This window comes from Macrotis lagotis, chromosome 1 (genome assembly GCF_037893015.1).
Source record: "Macrotis lagotis isolate mMagLag1 chromosome 1, bilby.v1.9.chrom.fasta, whole genome shotgun sequence".
In the NCBI taxonomy this organism is placed as follows: Eukaryota; Metazoa; Chordata; class Mammalia; order Peramelemorphia; family Peramelidae; genus Macrotis; species Macrotis lagotis.
The window spans coordinates 167,989,059-168,013,087 of NC_133658.1; the positions used below are offsets into that span (position 1 = coordinate 167,989,059).

Here is a 24,029-nt window from a genome sequence, read left to right on the forward strand (position 1 = left end):
CTGAAAAGCAATTTGGAATGATGCATACCTTTTGATACAACAATACCACTACTGGGTCTACAACCCAAAGATATAAAAAAATGGGAAGAAAAAGATTGGGAAAGGCCTCTTGCAGAAGGTGGGATTTGCATTGAGACTTAAAGGAATCCAAGAGATGAAGATAGATAGATAGATAGAGAGAGAGAGAGAGAGAGAGAGAGAGAGAGAGAGAGAGAGAGAGAGAATGAGAATGCACATTTCAGGAAGTCGGAACTAACAAGAAATGGAGAGTCTTCTAGTCACTGCTTGGAGAATATGTGGATGGAGGAAGGGTTAAAAAAACTAGAAAGATAAAAAGGGGTCAGGTTTTAAAAGACTTAAAAAGCCAAATTCAAGATTTTCTACTTGATCCTAGAGGTAAAAGGGAATCAATAGTATTTGCTGAATTGAAAGTGACACTTTTGGAAGATCTCTTTGGCAGCTGAGTTAGAAAAGGATGGACTGGAGAGGGGAAAGATGAGGCAGGGAAGTCAACCAGAAGGCTAATATAATAGCCTCAGGGCAAAATGTCCTCTAGAGGTCTCCAAAGTTAAGTCAGTGTCCCTTGAAGGTGTTTCTGACTCTGAAGGTTTTTTTTTTTTTTTTGATCAGTTTGTTACAGATAGGAAGATGCTTTTCTTAACTAGGCCAGTTCTAACCTAACCACCATCCTTGCACCCACAGCAGCAGCTGTGCAGGTGTCATTCTGCAAGAGAACCCCAGCATCTCTGTCTCTTCATACCCAGTCCTGATCCTCAGATCACCAACTGACTGTGGCCAACTCCCTAGCAGGGTAGTCCCCTGTGGTCAATGACCAGTGAGTAAAAGTATCACCTCAAAAATGAGTTGTTCCAAGGTGTGCAACCACAGATGTTTTTGTGACAGATGCTGATGTCATTACATAATTTATCTTCTCAAACCTGTTTTCTTTTCAAATTTCCCTACTTCTTTCCAGAACACTATTAACCTACTCTGTTTCACCTCACATAGGCAGTTGCCACATCTTCTCTCTTCTCTCTTCTTTTCATTCATACAACCAACTTCTAGTTTCAGGCCACTTTTTTTTTCCAGGCCAATTCTTTACTTGACCTGATTATATTCTGGCTATGTCTCTTATCCACAGATCTTTTTTTCTCTCCCTGGGCCAACTTGGACTGCAAAAATGACTCACTGTGATTTTTTTTCCCTTGGATTTCATAATCAAGATTTGATCTAGTGCAGTTTTTAGATCTGTTTGGGGGAGTTGTGGGGTAGAGCTTAGTTATACTTCCTCCTGCTACTCTGCTTTCATGTCTTTGATGTAAGCTACTGAACAAATGGATTAATTACACATACTGTGAAAGAGATATCAGCCATAAAAATATCAAAAAGAACCAGAATACATTAAAAAGACTTATTAGTATTTTGAAATCAATGCTAAATGAGACGGTAATATTTAAGACAATTGAGCCCAACACAAAGTCTTAATGTACAATTCCTGAACTAAAAAAAATGAACAGTAATAAACTTTAAAAGTATCCTAAAATGTGTATTTTTTTAATTTTAAACATAATCTTTATTGCTACCTTTAGTTTTTTTAATACAAAAATTCTTCATTTTCCTAGGGGCCCCTCCTTCCTCCCTCCTTCCTGCCCTGCCCCCAATGTGTGAGTTTATCCTTTATAATAAAGAATTTTTAAAAAGGAATGAGTTCGTTAAAGCTGAAAAAATCAGCATATCAAAAAAGCTTGATGCTATATCCACTTCCATTAAATTGGTTATCTACCTCTGCAAAGTAGTAAGAGTACCTGCCCTCCTATATCTTTTCTTTGAGATGAAATTCTATAGTAATTTGTTTTGTTATTGTAGTTGACATTTTATTTACCTTTATCTACTGTTTTAATAATCCTGTCAAAAAAGTAAATGAAGTTAATCTGGCATGAGCTAGTTTTGCAGTCGCTTTACTTATAATAAAATATTATATTACAAAATTTCAAAATGAAATGTTGAGAATTTTACATATATATATATATATATGACAATATTATTGTTAGTTGTAATAATTACATACACTGTAGTAGCCATATGGGTATCTTTAGGAAAATTTTGCACAATTATTTGTGTTCTCTCTCTCTTTAAATTTCCTTGCATTACCTTATATACTTTATATTTACTTTTTGTGTGTGTATGTGTGTGGTGTGTGGGGGTGTGTGTGTGTGTGTGTGTGTGTGTGTGTGTGTGTGTGTGTTTGCATGGATCTGTGTATTATTCCTTCACTAAAATGTTAAAGAGGGAATAGATACCCACTGTGCAGACATAATGGATAAATTCAAGAGTGCAGTATGGAGAGCAAAATTGATTTTAGCCCTAATCTGCTGGATTTTAAAAATCTGTATACATATAAATTCCTGGTTGTTTTCTCATATTTTCTTTTAGGTGTAATCAGAATAGAAATAATGAAAAGAAAGTTAGCCCTTTGTTTTGTTTTGGAAATAATAGACAATAAGAGATCTAAAGAAATCTGCTAATATTGATTCTTTTGGAAACCAACTTACTCTTCTTAAGACCCTATTAATAGTAATTCAGCTCCCATTTTTTGACCTCTAAGCCTTTAAGGTCAAGTATGTAAAAACTTGAAAAATTCTTTTTTTTTCAGTGTTTGAGCTGAACTTTATTTTTTTAAAATTATATAAATATTTTGTTTTCCAATTACATCCAGTGGTAGTTTCTACCAATCATTTCTTTTGCAAGATTTTGACTTTTACTATTATTTTTTTCTCCCTCCCTCCCTTCTGCCAACAGAAGGGACTCTGATATAGTCTTTACATTTGTTTCCATGATACACATAGATCCAACTTGAATATGTTGAGAGAAGAAACAGATCCAAAAAGGAAGAAAGAAAACATTAGAGATAGCAAAATTACATAAAACATTTGACAGCTTTTAAAAATTGAAAATAATAATTTTTGGTCTTCATTTAAACTCCACAATTCCTTCTCTGGATGGTATTCTCCATCACAGATCTCCTAAAATTGTCCCTGACTTGTCACTGATGGAGTGAACAAGTCCATCAAAAAAACCTGAATATTTCTAATCAGGCCATTTATCTTTTAAAGCATATATCTTTTACAACACTCTTGTTCAAGACAGTTTAAACAGAATTAATCTTCGTCTACTATCTTCTCAAGCATAAAATATCACATGCTCTTATAGAATTTTTAAAAATGTAAATGATATATTTATCTTCTCAACTTTTCCCTTTCTACCATTATTGATAGTAAAATCAAATATACATCTGCCTTGACTGTTTTTCATTTCAGGTGGTGTGTGTGTGTGTGTGTGTGTGTGTGTGTGTGTGTGTGTGTGTGTCTCCATATGTCTTAAATGAAAATAAGTTGATTTAGGGCAAACTAAAAGTGATTCTCTTTGGAGAGTAGCATTTTGCCCAAACTACAGTTTAAATTTCACATTATTCCTAGTCATGTAGTGGGCTTGGAGGAAAAAAGATCTATGGGTAATCAGTTAAAAGAACTGACAGATATCCTGATGCGTTGATCAGTATAGTAATCTCCAATTTCTATTTCAAATGTGTTATAATAGATTACCATATATACATAGCCACGTTCCAAGCATTAAACTATTCTATGTTTTTCAAAAAGTCATGTTTATTCACAGTGTGGTTTTTGCAAAATATTTTTTGTTTTATTTGTATTCTCAAATAAGATCTTCATAACTCTTGTGGTATTTACAGTAGTATAACTTAAAATCTAGGTTGCAGTAGAAGAAAATGCTATGTTGTATTTGACTTAGTAAAGACAGTATAGGTTTCTGACATAGACCATTGTCTGAGTTTTAATTCCTCTCTAACCCCCTTTACAACCAGTACTTTCAAAAACTGTGGTACCATGAATTTTATATTTAGCTTCAAGAGGAAGCAGTATGGATAATATTTGTCTAAACTTTGTTTTATGTTGCCATTCCCTTGAAAATAGTTCTAGCGAACAGCTTATTTAGGTGAATTTAGTGCCAATTTCTCTCTCCCTGATTTAGTGACTTATCATTCAAAAACTTTTTACAACCATCGATACGAATGTTACTGGCTATGATGATAAAGAGAATTAGATAGCCTAGTTAAAACATTTTTAATGCATTTTTTGGCATATTATTTTACCCAAATAAAAAATTCCTCATATATTAAATTTCTCAGACATATAGACTGATCTATCCTTTGGGAGACTTTGGTGTCAATATAATGTTGAATTGGCATCAGACCAGACCAAACTGAAAGTCCACAGGACCATAATAGTGTTCAGTGTTTCACTTATAAGAAGGTCCAGCTATACCATTTAGAGTAATATCCAAGTCACCTATTACAAGAACTTTAATTACATGACAAGATTTTTCAGTGCTCTAAAATGTAACCAATCTGCAAATATTCATTCATTCATTCATTCATAATTCATTCAGTCTTGACAATGGTGTATGTGACTACCTATTGAAGATTTCCACTGACGACTGAACTCAAAACTTAGCTTATCTTTCACTCCAAATATGTTCTTCTTTTTCCCTTCATTATTTCTGATAGCACCATTCAGACTTCCATTTTCTATATATTCTATGTGTATATAGTATGTGATATATATGTATGTTTTACCACAATGAAAAAATGTTATGCAATTATATATGTGTGTGTGTATATATGTATGTATGTATTTGAGGTGTTGCCTTTCACTCTTTAACCTTTCTTTAAATATTCTCCAGCTAGTTCCCAAATTCTGATGGTATCACACCTGCATTATCTCTTATCTCTTTCATCTTCTGCTTATTCAGTTTCTACTATTCTTATTTCTGTTCACCTGGACTATAGTAGTAGATTCTCTCCAAAAGAGGCCTTTCTGTTTTCTTCCCATTACCAGTCTACCATTTATGTATGTGACTAGTTCCTTTTGCATAGATTTGAATATTTCATTCCTGTCAAAACTATTTTTAGTAGTTCAAGCTCTGAGAAGAGTTTTTATTCTTTCTTCTGATGTAGAACTATCTTGTCTTTCTTTAATTATCTAATATCTGTCTCCATATGCCTCACGCTTCATTAAAGCTTGACTTTGTCCCCCAAACCATATTTCTTTGTTCTTCCACCTGTAGTTCCATGCTCTTCCACATACATTGGATGTCTCTTCTTTCTACCCTTTAAGTGCCAACTCAGATGTGCAAACCTATTCTGTTGGGTTCATAAAGCATTTTGTTATAAAACATAAAATAATTTATGTATGAGTCTGTACTTTTTTGGTATCTCATCTTTATTAGTTTATAAGCTCCTTCAGGGGAAGTATTGTCATTTTTCTCTGCCTTCTAGCCTGGTGTCTTGAGAATAGGTTTACAAATACAAAACAAACAAACCAAAAAAAACCTAGTTCCTATCCTGGAGTAGCTACCTTGGGTTTAAAGGCAGAAATACAACCAAATAAGAAAATGGTAATTCGATTTGGAAGTGAACTTTTAACAACTGTTGGGATCTGGGAAGGCTTTGTTTAAACAGGGGTTCCTAAGTGGCTGGGGCAAGGGGAAAGGGGTAAATTAAAGAAGTTTACATGATAGTTTTGTTTATATTTGAAAGAATAGCAAGTTATATACAGTGGAATTGCAGTTTTGTGTACAATCACTTTTTTAATTGTTTGTGTTGTAGAAATGCTTGTTTTATTCCATAAATTCAAAAGGAAGAAATTATAGATTCTAAGACTTGGGTTGAGAAACAAGTTGCACCTTCTGGTTGTGCCTGTGCGAAGGTGTGAAAGGAGGAAATGAAATATTATATGGAGAACAGTTCTTAGGTCAGTGTAGAGTTGCATGTAGGGGAGTAATATGAAATATATCCAAAAAGGTAAGTGGAGATCAGATTATAAAAGGCTTTAAATCTCAAGACAAGCTTTTATTTATTTATAAATTTTTCCTTTTTTAAAGTTTTTTCCAATTTCATGCAAAGATAGTTTTCCCATTCATACTTTTGCAAGCTTTTGAGTCTTACAATTCTCTCCCCTTTCCCATGGCAGTGAATAATCTGATTTAGGTTGTACGTGTACAATTGTGTTTAACATATTTCTATATTCAAGCTAAGGTTTTTATATTGAATTCAGTAACCAGATGGGAAACCATTGAAGATTTTTTGATCAGGAGAGGGAAACACTTGGTATTGTATTTTTGGAATATTAATTTTTTCACTAACAAGATAATATGAGTCATATCTGAGGCTTTGTGACCCGATTTTGGATTTTCTTGGCAAAAGATACTGAAATGCTTTTATATTTCCTTCTCCAATATTAACTTTGTAGCTATTTAAATGTATTAGAAAGGGTAGAGAGTGTAGACTAGACTCAAGGAGGCCACATTAGGAGGCTATTGCCATGGTCCAGGTGTACATGATGAGAATTTAAAGTAGAATGGTGATCTTGAGTAGATAAGGGAGTTAATGTATGAGAAGTGATAAGGGCCTTGGGCATCAGCAGTCCAGATAAGTATCTGGGGTCTGGTAAGAGGGAAACTAAACCAGCACAGCTAGTCAGGTTTTAAGAATATAAGAAAAATATAGATTGCTTAAATGGTAAGTCTTGATGCTCTTCTGTTTCACTAAAAGAATTAGAGTTGTTGCCTCCCAGCTACCCAGGTCATATGAGGAACCAGGTGACTCTTTCTTCTCATCTTCCCCATGGGATCTTGTCAATGCTAGGTCAAAAGAGGAAGATAAAGTAAAGAAAAATGCCATATTCTGGTGAACAGATTTTCTCAATGGGATTTGGGCAGATTGGGGGAGGCAGGAAAGTTGAAGTTATGCTTTTTAGCTTATGGGTTTCAGACTCTCTTCTTTTCCCTGATTTTGAAAATTGGGATAATTGCCCTTTCCAGTTTTGTGGTGCTTTATCCATTCTCTGATATTTCTCAAATATCACTGACAGTGGTTTAGCAATTTGCTTCCCTTTTCAACCTTAGGATCTAGTTCATCTGGGCTATGTAATTTGAATTAATCAAACATAGCTAGGTATTTTAGGAAATTCAATTAGACAGTTTGAATGGAGGTTGAAGAGCTTTGGAGTGGGTGGAGTGGGTAGAGATTTGAGTCAGGGAGACCAACCAGAAAACTTTTGCAATTGTTCATACTTGAGATGAAGGCCTGCACCAGAGTGGTGACTATGTCAGAATGAAAAGGACACTTATATGAGAGTATTCCTAAAATTGGTAACAGATTGGTTAATATAGGTGTGCATGTGAAGGACAGCAAGGAGTTTCAAATGATATCTAGATGTTAAGTTTGGGTGCTTGGGAGGATAATGGTGCCCTCCAAAGTAATAGGGAAGATAGAAAGAAGGGAGGGCTATGTGGGGAGGATAAGACCATGTGTTTAAGATGTCTTTGGGATATCAGGTTTCCGATATCCAGTAAGCAATTGGAGGTTAGGAGGCTTGGAGATAGAAGAGAAGTTAAATTTGGATAGGTATCATGAGCATAGAGATGATAATTGAATGCTTGGATGCTAATGAGATTGCTAAGTGACAGCATAGCAACATAGGAAAAGAGGGCCCAAGATCCTTTGTAAGGTGGAGGAATCAACAAGAGGAAATTCTATTCTAGATCTGATTCTCACTAACAAGGAGAAAAGTGATTAATATAGAGATGTTTGGGGATGGGGTTTAGAACTATGAATTTACCTATTAAGGAAATCCTTTGCTTGAAGCATTCCCTCCACTGGTATAGATAGGCAACTAATTTCATAGGCTCTGTAGCTAACATATATCAGACCTAGTACTTGAATTCTTTTCTTTCTGACTCCAAAAGTAGCATCCATTCAACTTACCATGTTTCCTTCAGAATGACTCCCATATTGAGTTTAAGATATCTACTGCACATTCAGTTCAAGATACATAAAGGACAGTCGAAGATGAAAGATTGGAGGTCAACCAAGAGACTGGAGCAGGATAGGTGGATTTGAGAATCATCAGCATAGAGACAGTAATTAAGTCCATGAGAATTGTAAATAATGTAAAATGTAATACAGAAGAAGAGAGGTGAGTCTAGGATAGACCCTGAGAAACTCCTTTGTGAAGATTCAGAAAGGGAGTAGTCTGGGGAAATCTCTTTATGCAGATGAATTTGATTTGGGTTGTAAGGCAGAGACAGAGGGAGAGGGAGAATGACTACATATTCTCTTTAGAGAAGGGACTTTCAGAATTAATGAACATGATATTGGAACATTTCAGGGTAATGATATGATTATTCAAGTGTGCATCTTATGATCCCTAATGAGGGTACAAGTTTGTTTTTTAAATATGAGAAAAGATTTCTTTATTTAGAAATAGTATTTAGTTTAATATCATTTTGTAACTTTATAGTTAACCTATAAATTGGTTTATGTAATTTCTTTTGTCACCTAGTTTCTCATGATGTCTTATAAAATAATTAATATTTTTGTTTTATACAGAAAATCTTGCAGCTACTACCTGAAAGGATTTTCTTTCGATGGCATTATCATAGTATAGGTGAGATTATATTTTTAAAAATTTCTAATACTACAAATTTCTTCGTACTGCTAAGATTTCAAATTAGCTTGATCAAGATTACTTACTCGTACTCAGGAATAGTCTTAAAAATAGCTTGCTTATCCTGCAGGTAGAACTTCAAGACAAGTGACTTTTGGTTTCCAGATTGTTTTAGAAATGACTTATTAAATTATTTTCTTTCTACAAGTTGTAAATTCCTGATTTCTTAGGAAAAAATACTATTCCCTCCTTCCCCCATCTAACATCTACTGAATTTACTCCTAGTTTTGAATGCTTGGAGTTATGGTGACTGTGAATGAACTTGTTAATAATGATTACAAGAATAACTTATAATAATGTATTACTCTTTCCTCACAACAAAAGTAGGTTTGGGAAGTAGGTGATATTTTTATACTCACGAAGACTCTTTTTCAACTTTACAGAAACCCTATTGCTTTTAAGATTCATCTCAGGCTCTGTTTTACATTATTCTCCCAAGCTGCCTTCTCTCCCAAAAGGACTGTTTATTTATTTTTCTATATTTTTAACATGTATGTCTCCCTATTTTTGTTTTTATTGATTATGGCCAGGAGGATTTTTTTTTCTTAGTGGAATGAAACACAAAAGGCTCCCTTTTTTTTATTGGTGGAGCTGCCTGTAAGTTTCAATGCTAATCATCAAAGGGCAGGTTGCTAATATAGCTTGACTTTCAAACTGTGGGTACTGTTCGTAATAAAGCAGCCCACAAATTTTAATATCTTTAAATTGTTTCTAAGTGAACATCTGTTGACTTTGAAAATTAATTCATGTTTACTTTTGGAGATTTATTCATCATTCATTTTTATGTATGACAAGAGATAAATACTGCATAAAATCCAATGTGGTTAAATAGATTACTATCATATCAAATGCTTTTTGGTCCTCAGATGCTTTTGACAAGTTACATAATTAAAATGGAATTATTGTAAAAGGTCTCTCTGTTTATAACAACTTCATCTCTGAAGGTCATTGTCCATTTTTTAATATTAACTTTGATCTTTGGTTACTTTTCTTTTTTCTTTCAGTTTTTATTAAAAAGACTTGTTTCCTATTTTAAATATTTAAATTATTGTTACAATTGACTTTATATTTGAATTCCTGTATTACAAATGCATCTTTTTTCATTCTAGGATCTACTCTAAAGAAACTTTTGCACACTGGAAATTCTATTAAGGTACTAATCTCAGATGAATGAATACTCTCAAACTTTCTCATCAGTATGCTGAAGTGACAATTTAAAAAATAATTTCACCTTAAATATGATTTTATTTTGTATTTTAATTAAAAAGTTTTAATTTATGAATAAAAGAAACATTTCCATAACATAATATAATAAAAAAGGTTATTATACATGAAACTGCTAATTGACCATGCTCAACTTATTATTAATTTCAAATGTGCAAAATTTAAAATTATTTGTAATATTGTAAATTTATGATAATCAATGTGAATTATTTGCTCACAGTTATTAAAAATATTTCTGTTACTGTATACAGTGTTCTTTTGGTTGTACTTATCAATTTTCTCTTCATTAATAAGTGCAAATTTTTTCATCTTTTTCTAAAATCATTGAGCTGATCATTTCTTATAGCTCAACAATATTCCATCATGATCATATACCATAACTTGTACATTCTCCAATTAATTTCCAGTTCTTTGCCACTAGAAAGAGAGCTGCTGTAAACATTTTAGAACATACAGTTTTTTTTTCCTTTCCCCAATCATCTTTGGAAATTGACCAAGTAATAGTGTGGGTGTACATAGTCTAATAACTCTTTGGGCATAATTCCAGTTTGTTCTCCAAAATGGCTGGATCAGTTCACAGTCCCACCAGCAATGAATTGGTGTTCAAATTTTTCCACATCTCCTCCAATATTGTTACTTTCCCTTTCTAGAATAAAAAATCTGGGAGGTGTAAAATAATCCTAAGGTTGTTTTTATTTGTATTTCTATAATCAGTAATGATTTAGAGCATTTTTCCCTTTGACTATAAATTATTTTGATTTCTTCACTGGAAAAATGATCTGTTCAGTTGACCAGTAATCAATTGGGGAATGACTTACGTTCTTACAGATTTCATGAAGTTCTTTATATATATGTAGATATGAGACCTTTATCTGATCAACTGTCTATAACATTTTCCCCCCAATTTTCTGCTTCCCTTCTGATCTTGGTTGCATTTGTTTTTGTACAGACCTTTTTAAATTTAATGTAATTAAAATTATCCATTTAACAGTAACTTTGCTCTCTCTCTCTCTCTTTTGTTTATTCATAAATTGTCACCTGTCTATCTCTCTGAGAAGTAAAATGCTCCATGATCTTCTAATTTTATTGGAATATCTTTCTTGGTGTCTTGGTCTTGTATTCATTTTAATCTTATTCTGGTAAATTATGTAAGAAGATATTAGTCTTATGTCAGTTTCTGCCATATTGCTTTCCAAGTTTTCTAATAATTTTTACCAAGTAATGAATTTTTAATCCCCAAATCATAATTCTTTACACTTTTCAAGTGCAAAATTATTATGCTTATTTTGCTGCTGTGAATTATATGTCTACTCTTTTCATTGATCTATTTTTCTATTTCTTATCCAGTATTGGATAGTTTTGATAATTACTGTCTTATAGTTTGATCTGATATTGCTAAATTCCTTCCTTTACATTTTAAAAATTATTTCCTTTGATATTCTTGGCTTTATGTTTTTCAAATCCATTTTTAAATTATTTTTTGAATACTTTAAAAATCTTTTTTGATTATTTTATAGGGATGACTAAGAAGGGGTAGTATTATGGGTAGTATTATGGACAAACTGAGCAGGTTACTTTGTAGCAGGTTTACCTTCATGATGATGCTTTTCTTAAACTTTTTTAAAATGAGTTTGTCTTTGTTAAGAACAACTATCAATGTCAATGACCAGGATAAGTCCAGAAACATATTTAGAGATATTCACTTATTTTTAGATTAGCATTTTATTGCATTTTACTGAGGTTAGTCACTTTTAAAAGTCACAGCAGCTTAAAATTCGATATGTTAACTTTTCTAAATTCATTATAGATGTTATATAGAGAAAGCTTTCTTAAAAACCTTTTAAGCATTTTTTATTTATTTAAGGCAATGGGGTTAAGTGTCTTGTCCAAGGTCACCCAGCTAGGTAATTATTAAGTGTCTTAGGTTGGATTCGAACTCAGGGCCTCCTGACTCCAGGGATGGTGCTCTATACACTGCACCACCTAGTTGCTCCTCCAAATCTTTTACAATTAATGTATGTTATGTTTGATATCTCTTAAATATTGGATATTTAAAAAATAAAAACTTCTGTTTTATCAGGTAATTTAGGATATGAATTAATTTTATTTAAATTTAAATCTAGACAATTTTTTTCCCTCTGGAGCAATATATTTTTTTTTATTACTGATCTCTTGTACATCTGTTATCCTTCTCCATTTCAATATCTCTGTTATGTGGTTGCAGTTTCCTTCTTTGTATGAGTGAAAGGAAAAAAGAATAGGGAAAATTTTTAACTTAAATACATACTTTTATGTTAAATAAGATATTATGTAAGGGGGGAAGAGGGCTTATTTTTTGCCACTGTTTGCCTCCAGTCAGCATGTTTTATTTCTAAGTAGTATTTGTTAATCAATAGTATTAGTTTTTATAGAGTTTCCATTTAGTTTGTTTTTCATTGTAAAACTTTGATAATATTACACTAAGAATAATTTCTTAAAATATTGTTGTTGCTTGTTAGATAAGATGTGAAGGAATCCGGCTGTATCTTCTATGGCTTCAGGCACTTCAGACAAATTGTGCAGAAGAGCAGGTGTTAATTTTTGCCTGCCTTGTACCTGGATTTCCAGCAATTATGTCATCAAGAGGTCCCTGTACACTTGACACACTTATAAATCCTACTCCTTTTTCAGCTGATAGTAAGTAATATTACTAAATGTTGAAATTATCCTTTATATTTGAAGATCTATTGAATTTATGAGTCTCTCTTAGGAAAGATAGATACTACAACAATAAAATCTTCAAGAATTAAAGATGGCCACTGAAGACTCAGAAAAAAAAAGTTTTCACCACCAAAGCCCTTGGTACCATCATCATTAGAAATCCTTATGGTATTATAAATAGAAATGACACTAAATAAGATGCTTTCCCCATCTGCCTGGCTACTGTACCCTAAGGATCACTTGGACCTTTACATTGTTCTTGCCCCTTAAACTTATTAGAATTTGAACTCCTTGAGAGGAGGGACTATCCAACTTTGCTGTTTTTATTCCTAACCTTTAGTTTAGTGTTCTACACATAGAAAGCATTTAATAAATGCCTTTTTATTTGGTCAGAATGAATAATACCTTTTTTTGATCATTAATATAGATAATACTTTTATATGTAGATAATACTTTTATGTTGAGGTAATTGAGTAGACCACACTGATTTCATCTTGTGACTTCTGGAACTAGTTAACTTCTCTTTGTATTCAATTATGGGTCTAGTCCAATATCTGTCTTGTGAGAAAACTTTATTTATTGTGGGAATCATGTGAAAGCTTTATTATATTGTTTAAACCTAACCCTGTGTGGCTGGGAAACTGGACCACCTCTAGTTACTGCTTAGGGACGCTTAACTAAGGACCTAGCTTATGCTGACCAGAAACTTGATCAGATCTGAAGATTGGTACAAGGAATTTTCTCACAATTATATGTCATAAACAACCTCTATTTCTTTTCTGAAAACTGACTCCATACTGGTCAGTCACTTATCATTTCTATGTTCCTTTGAACACTGACAGTTGGTGGAAGTGGGAACCTTTTTTTTTTTCTGATTTCAGAGAATGGTACCTGTTTGCTCTTTCCCTCCCAACTTGAAAGGTTAGATATCAGAAAATCTAGTTTTACATTCTGCTTATTTTTGCTAAATTATTTGGTCTTATTTGATTAATTGTCTTTAGATTTATTTATTTATTTATTTATTATCATTTATTTATTTATTTATTTATTTATTTTTTTGCAAGGCAGTGGGGTTAAGTGGCTTGCCTAAGGCCACATTAAGTGTCTGAGGCCGAATTTGCCCTCAGGTACTCCTGACTCCAGGGCCGGTGTTCTATCCATTGAGCCACCTAGCTGCCCTGATTGTCTTTAAGGCATACGAATTTGTCTTCCCTGTATTTGGGTCCAGTACTAAAACTGAGGAAAGATTGAAATCAATTTATTGTGTAATTTACATATAGTGTTTAATAAATCAATTTGTTCAGAGATTTCAACCTTTGTTTTTTCAGTCATTTCATCTTTGACCTGCCATAAAATCGGTTAATATGTCATATATATTTTTATTTATAATGTATTGTTTATGTATTTAGTGTATTGTTTTACAATAGAAAGTATTCAATAAATGCTTTTTCATTCATTCACTCAGAGTGACCAATACTTTTTAAAAAAATATATGGATAAATTAGTCCCTAGGATAAAGGTGTAAATATATTAAGGTGAAATTATAACCTTTTATATACAAAGAATAGGGAAAATTTTAAATTAAATACCTACTTTTAACTGCATTTTTTACATAAACAATATTGAATTTCCTGACAACATTATTCTTTATTATTATCCCCATTACTGCTTGTCAAACTGTACAATTCATCATAGATTAATTAAATTACTTCTGTGTGTAAGGTATTGTACTTGGGCACTGAGGATATAAAGATAAAATATGATTTAATCCCAATTCTCAAAGAATACCTACAGTCTAGTGGGAGTTAGTGGATTAGTGAGGTCTCTCAATGTCTATAATATGAACATAAGATGAAAAATTGCAAAAGAATGATCCAAACAAAATGCTCTGAGAGATAATATTTCCTACTAGGAGATTGGGAGAAGTTTCATAGAGGAAATGTTGGCTGAGATGGAATTTTATTAGCTGGAGATGGGAGTGTAGTCCATTTTAAGGATAGAAAATTGTATGAATTTAAGCAGATGATGGTGGAATTAGGGCATAATATATCATACAATTACATAAGATTATAGTGAAATGTAGTAGGTTGAAACTATTTCTGGAGAGCCTTCAATTTCAAGACAAAATAGATTTATATTTTCTTTAGGTAGGTAATAGAAAGCTATTAAAGATTTTTGAGCAAGGGAGGGATGTGATCAAAGCACTATATTAGTAAGATTACTTGGGCAGTGATATTAATGAGGAATCAGAGAGGGTTGAAGCTACAGAAAGGTAGATTCCTTGGAGTTTTAAAAATAATTCAGGCAAAAAATGTGGTGAGGGTTTGACTTAGATGATTTAGAGAGAAAGAGAAAGCAGATAGAGAGAGAGAGAGAGAGAGAGAGAGAGAGAGAGAGAGTAAGATAAACAAGTCTTAGCAATTAATTGGATATGGAGGCACGAAGGATAGGGAAGAGGCAAACTTTCAGTCTATAGTGCTAGTTTGAAAGTTTCAAATCTATGAGACTAGGATAATGGAGAATTTAAGGAATACCATAGATTTTGGGAGGAAAAGATGGTGTTTGATTATTTATAATTTGAGCTTAAAGTATAGTAAGTATTTTGTTGGAAAGAAATATAGAAGGTAGTTGGAAATAATGAGGCTAGACTTTAGAGAAGTCAAGGCTGGAAAAATAGACAATAGTCTCAATCATTCAGTAAAAATTTATTAAGTGCACTGTGTTAAGTGCTGGAAATACAAAAAGAGACAAAAGACAATATTTTCCCTGAAAGAGTTCATGATGCAATCGGGGAGACAACAAAGAGCAAATAGTGTACAAATAAGCTATGTACAAATTACATAGGAAATGGAAAGGCAAAAGAATTAAAAATCATTGAGAAAGATTTCCCATTGAAGATAGAATTTAAGTTGAGTCTTGAAGGAAACCAGAAACTGGTAGGTAGAAAAGAGAAAGATCAGTATTCCAAACATGGAAAATAGCCAGGAAAAATACCTGAGACTTGATATGAAATAAATGTTCTGTCCTTAAGTAATTATACCAGTAACATGAATTACTTGTTCTTATAATAATCCCTTATAGATATTCTGTGAATATTCCATTTTGATTGATCTGTAAGACAGTGTAGAGTTAAACTGGTTCACTAAGAAATCAAGATAGGGAAAAGAGGAGGAGAGAGTTATTCTACTTGGCCCATTTGTCCTTTTATCCGGTCTAGGTTACAAGGTAGCCTCTTAGGGGTCAATTAAAATGAAATATTAAAAGAATATCTATAAGGGATAATTATAAGAACTTGTATTTCATGCTACTGAGTTATTTACTTAAGGACAGAACAAACATTTATTTCATATCAAGTTCGTCTTCCCATACAAATTTTACTAGCTTCTAAAGCTTCCGCTTCTCAGTCATCAGGGCCTTCATTTTGGAATCTTCCAAAGAGGTCTAGAGGGCAGGCAAATAGCTCCTGAATGAAAATTTAAAAAACAAAAAAAATATATATGATGTTTCTTATTTTTTAAGGTGAAAGAAATGTTCTTGTGAAATATGGTTCCCTGATTAAAATTGAAATTTTAAGAATAGATAAATAGAAATAATAATATGGATGAGTTTTTTTTGGTTCTGATAAGGCATTTAAATCATCTTGTATGCCATAGGAAAAGCAGTTTGTTTTTTAAAAATTGTTTTTGATAACTCTAGATTCCTTGCTTTCTGTTACTTATTAAAATTTAGCTTTAATGAAATTTAATTATAATTCATATTTTAGCAAAGATACATCCTGAAGAAATAACCCCACTCTTGCCAGCTATATCAGGTGAAAAAATTGGTGAGGACCAAACCTGCTTTTTTCTTCAAGTTTTATTACGATATATGGTTATTCAGGTAAGAAAAATACTATGCAATTGAATATTTGTATATTTTAGTTGGCTCTTGGGAATGGATAATTTAATTGTCAAGAATGGGCTACTATGAGACAGGTCATTTTATAGGCCCTAAAAAATACACATGGATGTCATAGGGTTTTTCAGGAGATCAAGCAGTAAGGGATAAAATGTTTCATTGGCACAAAGTGATTTTCAGGTGTAGTTCCCTTAAAATTAAAGTGTTTTATGAAAATATTGAATCTCTAAATTTAGCTCAAAGTTTTTCTTTTAATTTAATTAAAAATCAAGGCCAGCTAGGTGGTTCAGTGGATAGAGCACCAGCCCTGTAGTCAGGAAGACCTGAGTTCAAATGCAGCCTGAGATACTTAATAATTACCTAGTTGTGTGACCTTGGGCAAGTCATTCTTAATTCCATTGCCTTAAATAAATAAATTTTTTTTAAAAAAAGTTTAATTTAATTAAAAATGATTAGTAGGGAGATTAAACTTTTGACATTTAACTTGATGAAGACTAGAGTTTTGTAGTTAACAAACTTTTTCGCTTTCTTTACAGAGTGGAATCGTATGTAAATACAAGATCATTGTTTGAGTTTAACAATAACAATTACCATATTTAAGAAGGGCATGCAATTTCAGTGAGAGTTTTAATTTAATATTTTATTTTGAACTTAAGAAACATTCTCTAAAATATATACACGCATATCCATAAACATAGTAGAACAGAAAACAAATATTGAATATGAAAACGTGACTTCCATACTGCCTATTTTTTAAAAGTAATATAATAAATTCAACTCATTGCTTTCAAAACTGCTTTGTCAGTGCATCCTTTTTGACTTCTACTTTCACATATGTATTTAAATAAAATTTCATTGATCCCTTCTTTACCCTTTCCTTTTCGTCTTTCCCCTTTCCCCTTTCCCCTTTTTCCTTAGTTGTCTTGATCACTTTTGTTATTCCCTTTTTCTCCTATTTCCAAGAAAAATGGAATGGAGAGAAAAGCAAACTATAGCAATTAAAAATAATTAAGGTAAACTGAAGCACAAAATTCCAAACATGATCAATTTCTTATTAAAGCATTTTGCTTTCTCAGCAAAACTAAACTCAGTTATGGCATTAATAGCACATTTTTGTAGTTTTGAGAAGTACTTAAAATAGGAAGGAAGAATCATAGAAGAACCTTAATGGACTTGCTCATACCAACAGGGCATCAATCAGACACAATTTTAGGATATCTGTGATGGAGAATGCCATCTGTATTGTGAGAAAGAATTGTGGAGTTTGAACAAAGACCAAAGACTTTCTATGTACCTTTAATTTAATTTTGTAAAAAATTGTCTTATTATGTAATTCTGCTATATTTCATACTATATGTTTCTTCTTTAAGGATATGATTTCTCTCTCATCACATTCAGCTTAGATCAATGCATACTATGGGAATGATGTAAAGACTAACAAACTGCCTTCTGTGGGGGGTGGGGGAGGGAAGCAAGATTGGGGCAAAAATTATAAAATTGAAAATAAAAAAAGAAAATATGATGGATAGAAATTGGGAATAAGAGTAGCCCCTCCTTCTCTCCTTTGATTAAGAAATATTCATTGTTTGTGTCTAGCTACATCTGCAAGGACAGAGACAGAAAAACTAGACTTCTTTGGCTCACAGACCAGTCTCCTTGAAATATAGCTTGGTGATGTAACCCGATTCCCTGGTGTCTACCTGCACCCTTTAAGGTTAACAGATTTCTTTAACACAAGAATACAATAGTGGTTAATAGGAGAACTGGATTTCTAAACTTAACTCATGTCAGATTGGATAAATTTCTGAATTAAGTTCAGAGATAAAGAATTATGACCTAGGCAGTTACAGGACAAAATCAGTATTTTATAAATAAGATCAATTACAAAAAGACAATTAATCTTATTATTTCAAAACCAAAACCCCAACCTTGTCCCAAATAAGCAAAGTCAAGGAAAACAGTTTCACATAGTGACTATGTCCAAATATCTGTAAGCTATTCTGAACCTTGAGTTTTATACTTCACTTTCAGGAGTAATGTAATATGATTCCTCATAAATCATCTGGACCAAAGGTCAGAGTTTTTAAACTCTTCAAGTTGTTTTTCTTTACGGAATTGTTATTGTATTAATTGTTTTCCTGTTTCTGTTAATTTTACTCTGCATCAGTTCTTATTTTGCATGTTTTTCTGAAATCCACTTTCTTCTTTTCTTACAACTCAATAATATTCCATTACATTTTATATTATTCCTTAATTTTTTTCTTTTTCCTGCATCTCTCTTTCTGGATCTATCTTCAGAAATGAGTTGATTTTGCTTTGTGGCTTTTCCTTTTCTTATATTTTTCTCTTATTCAACTCTACCTCTCCATATCACTACCTGCTTCCCTATTGTTGATACTTTCATAATATAGCTGGTGAATATATGTATGTACAGATTTACACATGTGAAACTTTTCTTGTTTGGTTTAGTGATTGAGTGAGATCCTTCTTATGCTCATTTCCCTTTACTCCTTTCTCTCTAATTTTAAACTTTAACATCTATTTCAGTTATGAAAGTAGTAAATTCTATCTTCTTTCTTTTTTCTACTCTTGGGTCTTCCTTTTACCCTATTTTTTTCCTTTGTCCTTTTCAGACACAGAATAGAATCAAAAGAAATCTGCTTTTCTTAATTATCTCCCTTCACATCCATTGAAGAAATTAAATATCTTACAGGGCATCTGTTTCTTCTCCTCCTATTACTTTTATGATTCCCTTCTAGGTTTTCAATGAATTTGTCTTTCTAAGCTTCTTTTAAATCTTTTTTTCCCCATTTAAAAAAATTTTTTTACAAGGCAGTGGGGTTAAAGTGGCTTGCCCAAGGCTACACAGCTAGGTAATTAAGTGGACGAGGCTGGATTTGAACTCAGATACTGCTCTTTCCACTGTGCCACCTAGCTGCCCCTTATTTTAACTCTTGTTGCATTTCCAAATTCCTACTTAGTTCTTGTCTTTTTGTTTTATCACAAATAGTTGAAAATCTGTGATGTGCTATGATTTTTTTCTTCATTCTTGAAGAAGACCATGACATCAGAGTGATGATGCCATGACAAGCAAGTGAATTGGATTTGAATGAGGGGTGCTGTGCTAAGTCACCAGCCTTACGTTCTCCTCCAGAGCCATCTGGGTCCAGTGGCCAGATATGAATCAGGGTGACTGGAGATAGCCCTTGGATGTAAGGCAGTCAGGATTAAGTGATTTGCTCAAGATCACATAGATAGTCAGTGTCAGGTGTCTGAGGCTGGATTTGAACTTCCATCCTCTTGACTCCAAGGCTAATGCTCTATCTACTGCTCCATCTAACTGCACCTTGAAAATCCTCTATTTCATTATATGTCTATTTTTCCCCCCTGTAGGATCATATTCGTATTTTCAGGGTAAATTATTCTTGTGATATCATCTTCCTAAATCTCTTTTCATTTATAGTAGAGCTTTCCATGTCTTGTGTGAAGTTGGGATCACACTTTGGTTACTTGGTATTTTCTTTCATTCTGACTAGTAATAGTATTATTATTATTATTATTATTAGTATTAGTAATAGTAGTAGTAGTAGTAGTAGTAGTAGTAGTAGTAGTAGTAGTAGTAGTGTTTTTGGGTTTGTTTTATTTTTTTTTCAATTTAGAAGCTCTGAATTTTAGCCATGACATTTATGAGACATTTTCCTCTATTTCTAGCAGATAAGGGCAGTTTGTCCTCTGTTTCTAGTAGATATGGGCAGTTTTATTTCTGAAACTATAGTGTATAGATTTTAAAAATGATTTTTGGCTAATTTAAGAACCATCATTTAAGAATCATTTTTTGATCTGATTTCTGGTGCTATTTTTGATACCATATATATTTTTTTCAACTTTTTCCTAATCTTTTGATTTCTAATTTTTAAGAATTGTTTCATAGTTGATTTCTATTTGGTTTAATCTTATTCTCAGGAAGTATGTTACTTGAAAAGGATTTATCAGTTTCTGTTTTTTTTGTTTTTTTAGGTTTTTGCAAGGCAAATGGGCTTAAGTGGCTTGCCCAAGGCCACACAGCTAGGTAGTTATTGTGTCTGAGACTGGATTTGAACCCAGGTACTCCTGACTCCAGGGCCGGTGCTTTATCCACTATGCCACCTATAGCCGCCCCTCAGTTTCTGTTTTAAGCTATTTATTTTTCCAGTTCTTTTCTGCAGAGTTTTTATTTCATTTTTAAAAATCTCCTGCAATATTTTTTCCTAGATTTTTTTTATATTCCTTATAGAAAATAATATTTTTCTCCCTGAGTCTCTCTTTGTAGTTGTTATGGAGTTAATCTTTCTTTCTAAATTAAATTTTGGGATATTTCTGAATCTATAATAATTCTTTATTGCTAGCAGTGATATTTACTTATATCTCTAGCCTTTATTTTTGGATTGGAACTTTTTGCCAGGGTGAGGCTTTATTTCCTTCAGTGCTTTTGTATGGTCTTCCACTGATCACCCCTTGGGTGGCTTGGGCCTTAGAAGTTCTGAACTCCATATCTCTGGGGCCCTCTGTGAGGTCTCAGGACAGAGGTGTGTGGACCTTAGAACTCATCAACTTAGGTCTCTTGATCTTTGGGTTTGTACATCTGGCCTGGTTCCTGCCTTTCTCTTTCTAGGTTTCCCCTAATGTCTTTCTCATCATCTTGGAGCTTTCTATTAGGAGTTCACTGCCGCCCAGTCTCTAGTTGTTTTTGGTCTATCTCCAGAAAAGGTTTGATGTTTTTGCCTATGTTGATGAAGCTTTTATGGCTGCCCTTTTTCCATGACCTCTGGATTTCTTCCTTTTTTTTTTATAAGGCACAGGGGTTAAATGACTTGCCCAGGGTCACACAACTAGGTAATTTTTAAGTGTCTAAGGTTGGATTTGAGCTCAGGGTCTCCTGACTTCAGGGGCAGTGCTCCATCCACTGCACCACCACCCTTTTTGTTCAGTTTATGGTAGATCAGGTCACTTTTTGAGGTTCTCATTCTCAATTCCTGATCATGTATGTTGCTGTTGTTTTTAAGTTTTTACTGGAGTAAATATATAGAGTTGGGTTGCTTGATATGAGTAGAAGTAGAAGATGACTAAGAGTTACTATAAGATCTGATAAAAGAGATGATATAATAAAACAAAGTTATTTGAATACTAGTAGAATTAAAGGAATATAAAGAAGATTTTGAGGTGACTTTCAAGAACATTAGAGGTTGAAGAAGTTTTTCTCAATTATGTTTCATAATAAGTTGAAACAATGGTTTTACTTTTTCTGGATGCAAATTTTATTATTAGTATGTATAAGTGGAATAAAACACAATACCATAGAATTTCAGTTAGGAGCAGATAGGTGCTCTCTCTGTCTTTACTTATTTTTTATAAATTTCCAACAAGACACATTTGTTCTGTCATTTTTAGTCAAAGGCCACTCTCTTTGTTAGATAAAATAATCAAAATAAGAGTTGAGTAGCTATTCTTAATCTGTTATCAACTATAATCCTCGTCCCATCTGATTAATGTCCCAATGTCTTCTTTTATCGTTTTTCTCTGTTACATAAAAATTCCTTTTGAGTTATACCTCATTCTACACTTTTACACTCTGCCATGTTGCACCATGGCCCACTTTCTTAGTCATCTTCTATAGATTACTCATCTTTGTTTTCATATTCTGGATGTCTTTTCAAACTCCAAATCTGCTAGAAAGCTCCATGTGTTTACCCTAATTCTTGTCCTTTTATGTCTTTTCATTGGAATATTCTCTGCATCTTCAGAATTTCATTTTTGTTTACTTCCCATCTGTCCCAAAAGAATTCCTTAACTAGAATTTTATGTCATGTGTTCCTACCTACCTTTTTTCCTTAACCTCTTGAAATCTTGAAAGCATGCCAGACTGTACCCAGATTTCCTGTCTTTTATCACAAATCTGTCACAAATTCTTAGATGCAATGATCACTTCTTCCCAAAGGGCTTATCATTTCTACCTTTCACTTCTCAAGGGTTTTATCATTTCCATCCCAGCAAGTAAATTTATGTTGGTAAAAGTCAGATTCAGAATTACATTTTCTCTTGTTATTTTCTTTACCATCTGAAGGATGAAAAGATCACTAAAGCAAATCAGTAAGTTATCTACCCTGCTTTTGGCTGAATGAATGCTCTAACTTATGTCTGAATAAGTCTCATTGCTGGTAGAGCTTGAGTTCCTGAATATATTTGTTTCCTTTTCAGTCCAAATGGTAACAAAAATAGTGCTTCTGTTTTTGCTTTTTTCCATCTTCATCCAAATACTCTCTAACCCTGATTCCTTTCTACCCTTTCTTCAATTTCCTCATTGGGTGTGTGTGTTGTGTGTGTGTGTGTGTGTGTGTGTGTGTGTGTGTGTGTATGTTCTAGATATTTGACTTATTTTATTATTATATTATACTGTTCTGCTTCCCTAGTGTTAAGGCTTATCTATATTAGCATTCTTTTTTTTAGCTCAGAAAGTGGAATGAAAGAAGAGAATGAAGAAAAAGAGAATTTTTTTTAACCAGGTATTTAAGGAAGAAAGAAAAGAAAAGGCTATTGAAAAGTTCTGTACCAGCTAGACAGAATTGCAATAAACCAACTGAAAATGAGATTGGAGAAAGAGGATTATCAGGAGATAGTGAAGGAAGATGAATATAGGCCATTTACAAATCAGATGTTAATATCTTGAGCACCATTTCTTTTTTTCAGTAATAATTAACTGAAGCAAATCGCCCATAATTACTTAGCCCAGATTTTTCCTCACCCTTGAGTAGAATGTTGGTTTCTAAGTCGGGGACCAATCAGAAAGACCTTGTGTTTGATCCTAATGCATATTTTAGTTAGAAATTGACATCTTAATATTAAATCCTTCTAAATGTATATATGCTTTGGTAGGCTGTCACTTTAAATCCTTGTAGACAGTAGATATTACAGGATTTATTTTCTTTTTCTTCAGAGCTTCTTGGTAAAAACAAAGCAATAATTTTGACCATTGATATCTTCTTATATTTTAAGATATGAGACTGGTGGGTAATTACCTTACTCAATCAGAAGAAAAATATTTCTTTGCTTGCTTGACTGACTCTTTATTCTTCTTTTTTAATATTAGCTTTTTGTTTTTGGAAGTTGGTATCCTATATTTTTTAAAACCTTATGTTAAACTGTCATTTATTATTCATCATAAAGGCTGGAATGCTTTAGTTCTGATATATCTACTTAAATTCTTTTTTAACTTATGGATATTTGATAAGGGTACTTCCTTTATATTTGGGCATATTCAAAGGGGGTCAGTGTCCCTCTCCATACAGCCAAAGCACACATACCCTGAACCACAGGAAGTGTTCTCATTCAAATCCTCATTAGACTTAAGAAATCCAAGTTTATGTGCACTTTTTAAAAAATTCCTTTAAAGTTCTACTTAGATTTTAAATATACTAGATTTAAAAATAAAAATACAAAACCTTATTAATTACTTTCTTTTCTTGAATTAAATAATTCTTGAATTAAAAGCCTCAATAGAATATTAGCAACTGACATTTATATGGCACTTTAAATTTTGCAAAGGATTCTGTATCCATTTTTATTTGTCTTACAACTTTGTGAAATATA

At 32.7% G+C, this 24,029-nt stretch overlaps 1 protein-coding gene across 5 annotated transcripts in view; it reads left to right on the top strand.

The window, feature by feature from the left end:
• Positions 1-24,029, top strand: part of RALGAPA2 (Ral GTPase activating protein catalytic subunit alpha 2) — a 374,367-nt gene that overhangs the window by 42,307 nt on the left and 308,031 nt on the right. For all 5 annotated transcript variants that reach the window (XM_074209342.1, XM_074209345.1, XM_074209344.1 and 2 more), the window contains exons 4-7: positions 8,468-8,525; positions 9,695-9,738; positions 12,308-12,485; positions 16,273-16,388. In XM_074209342.1, the coding sequence (XP_074065443.1) occupies positions 8,468-8,525; positions 9,695-9,738; positions 12,308-12,485; positions 16,273-16,388 (396 nt within the window). The remainder of the gene's footprint in view (positions 1-8,467; positions 8,526-9,694; positions 9,739-12,307; positions 12,486-16,272; positions 16,389-24,029) is intronic.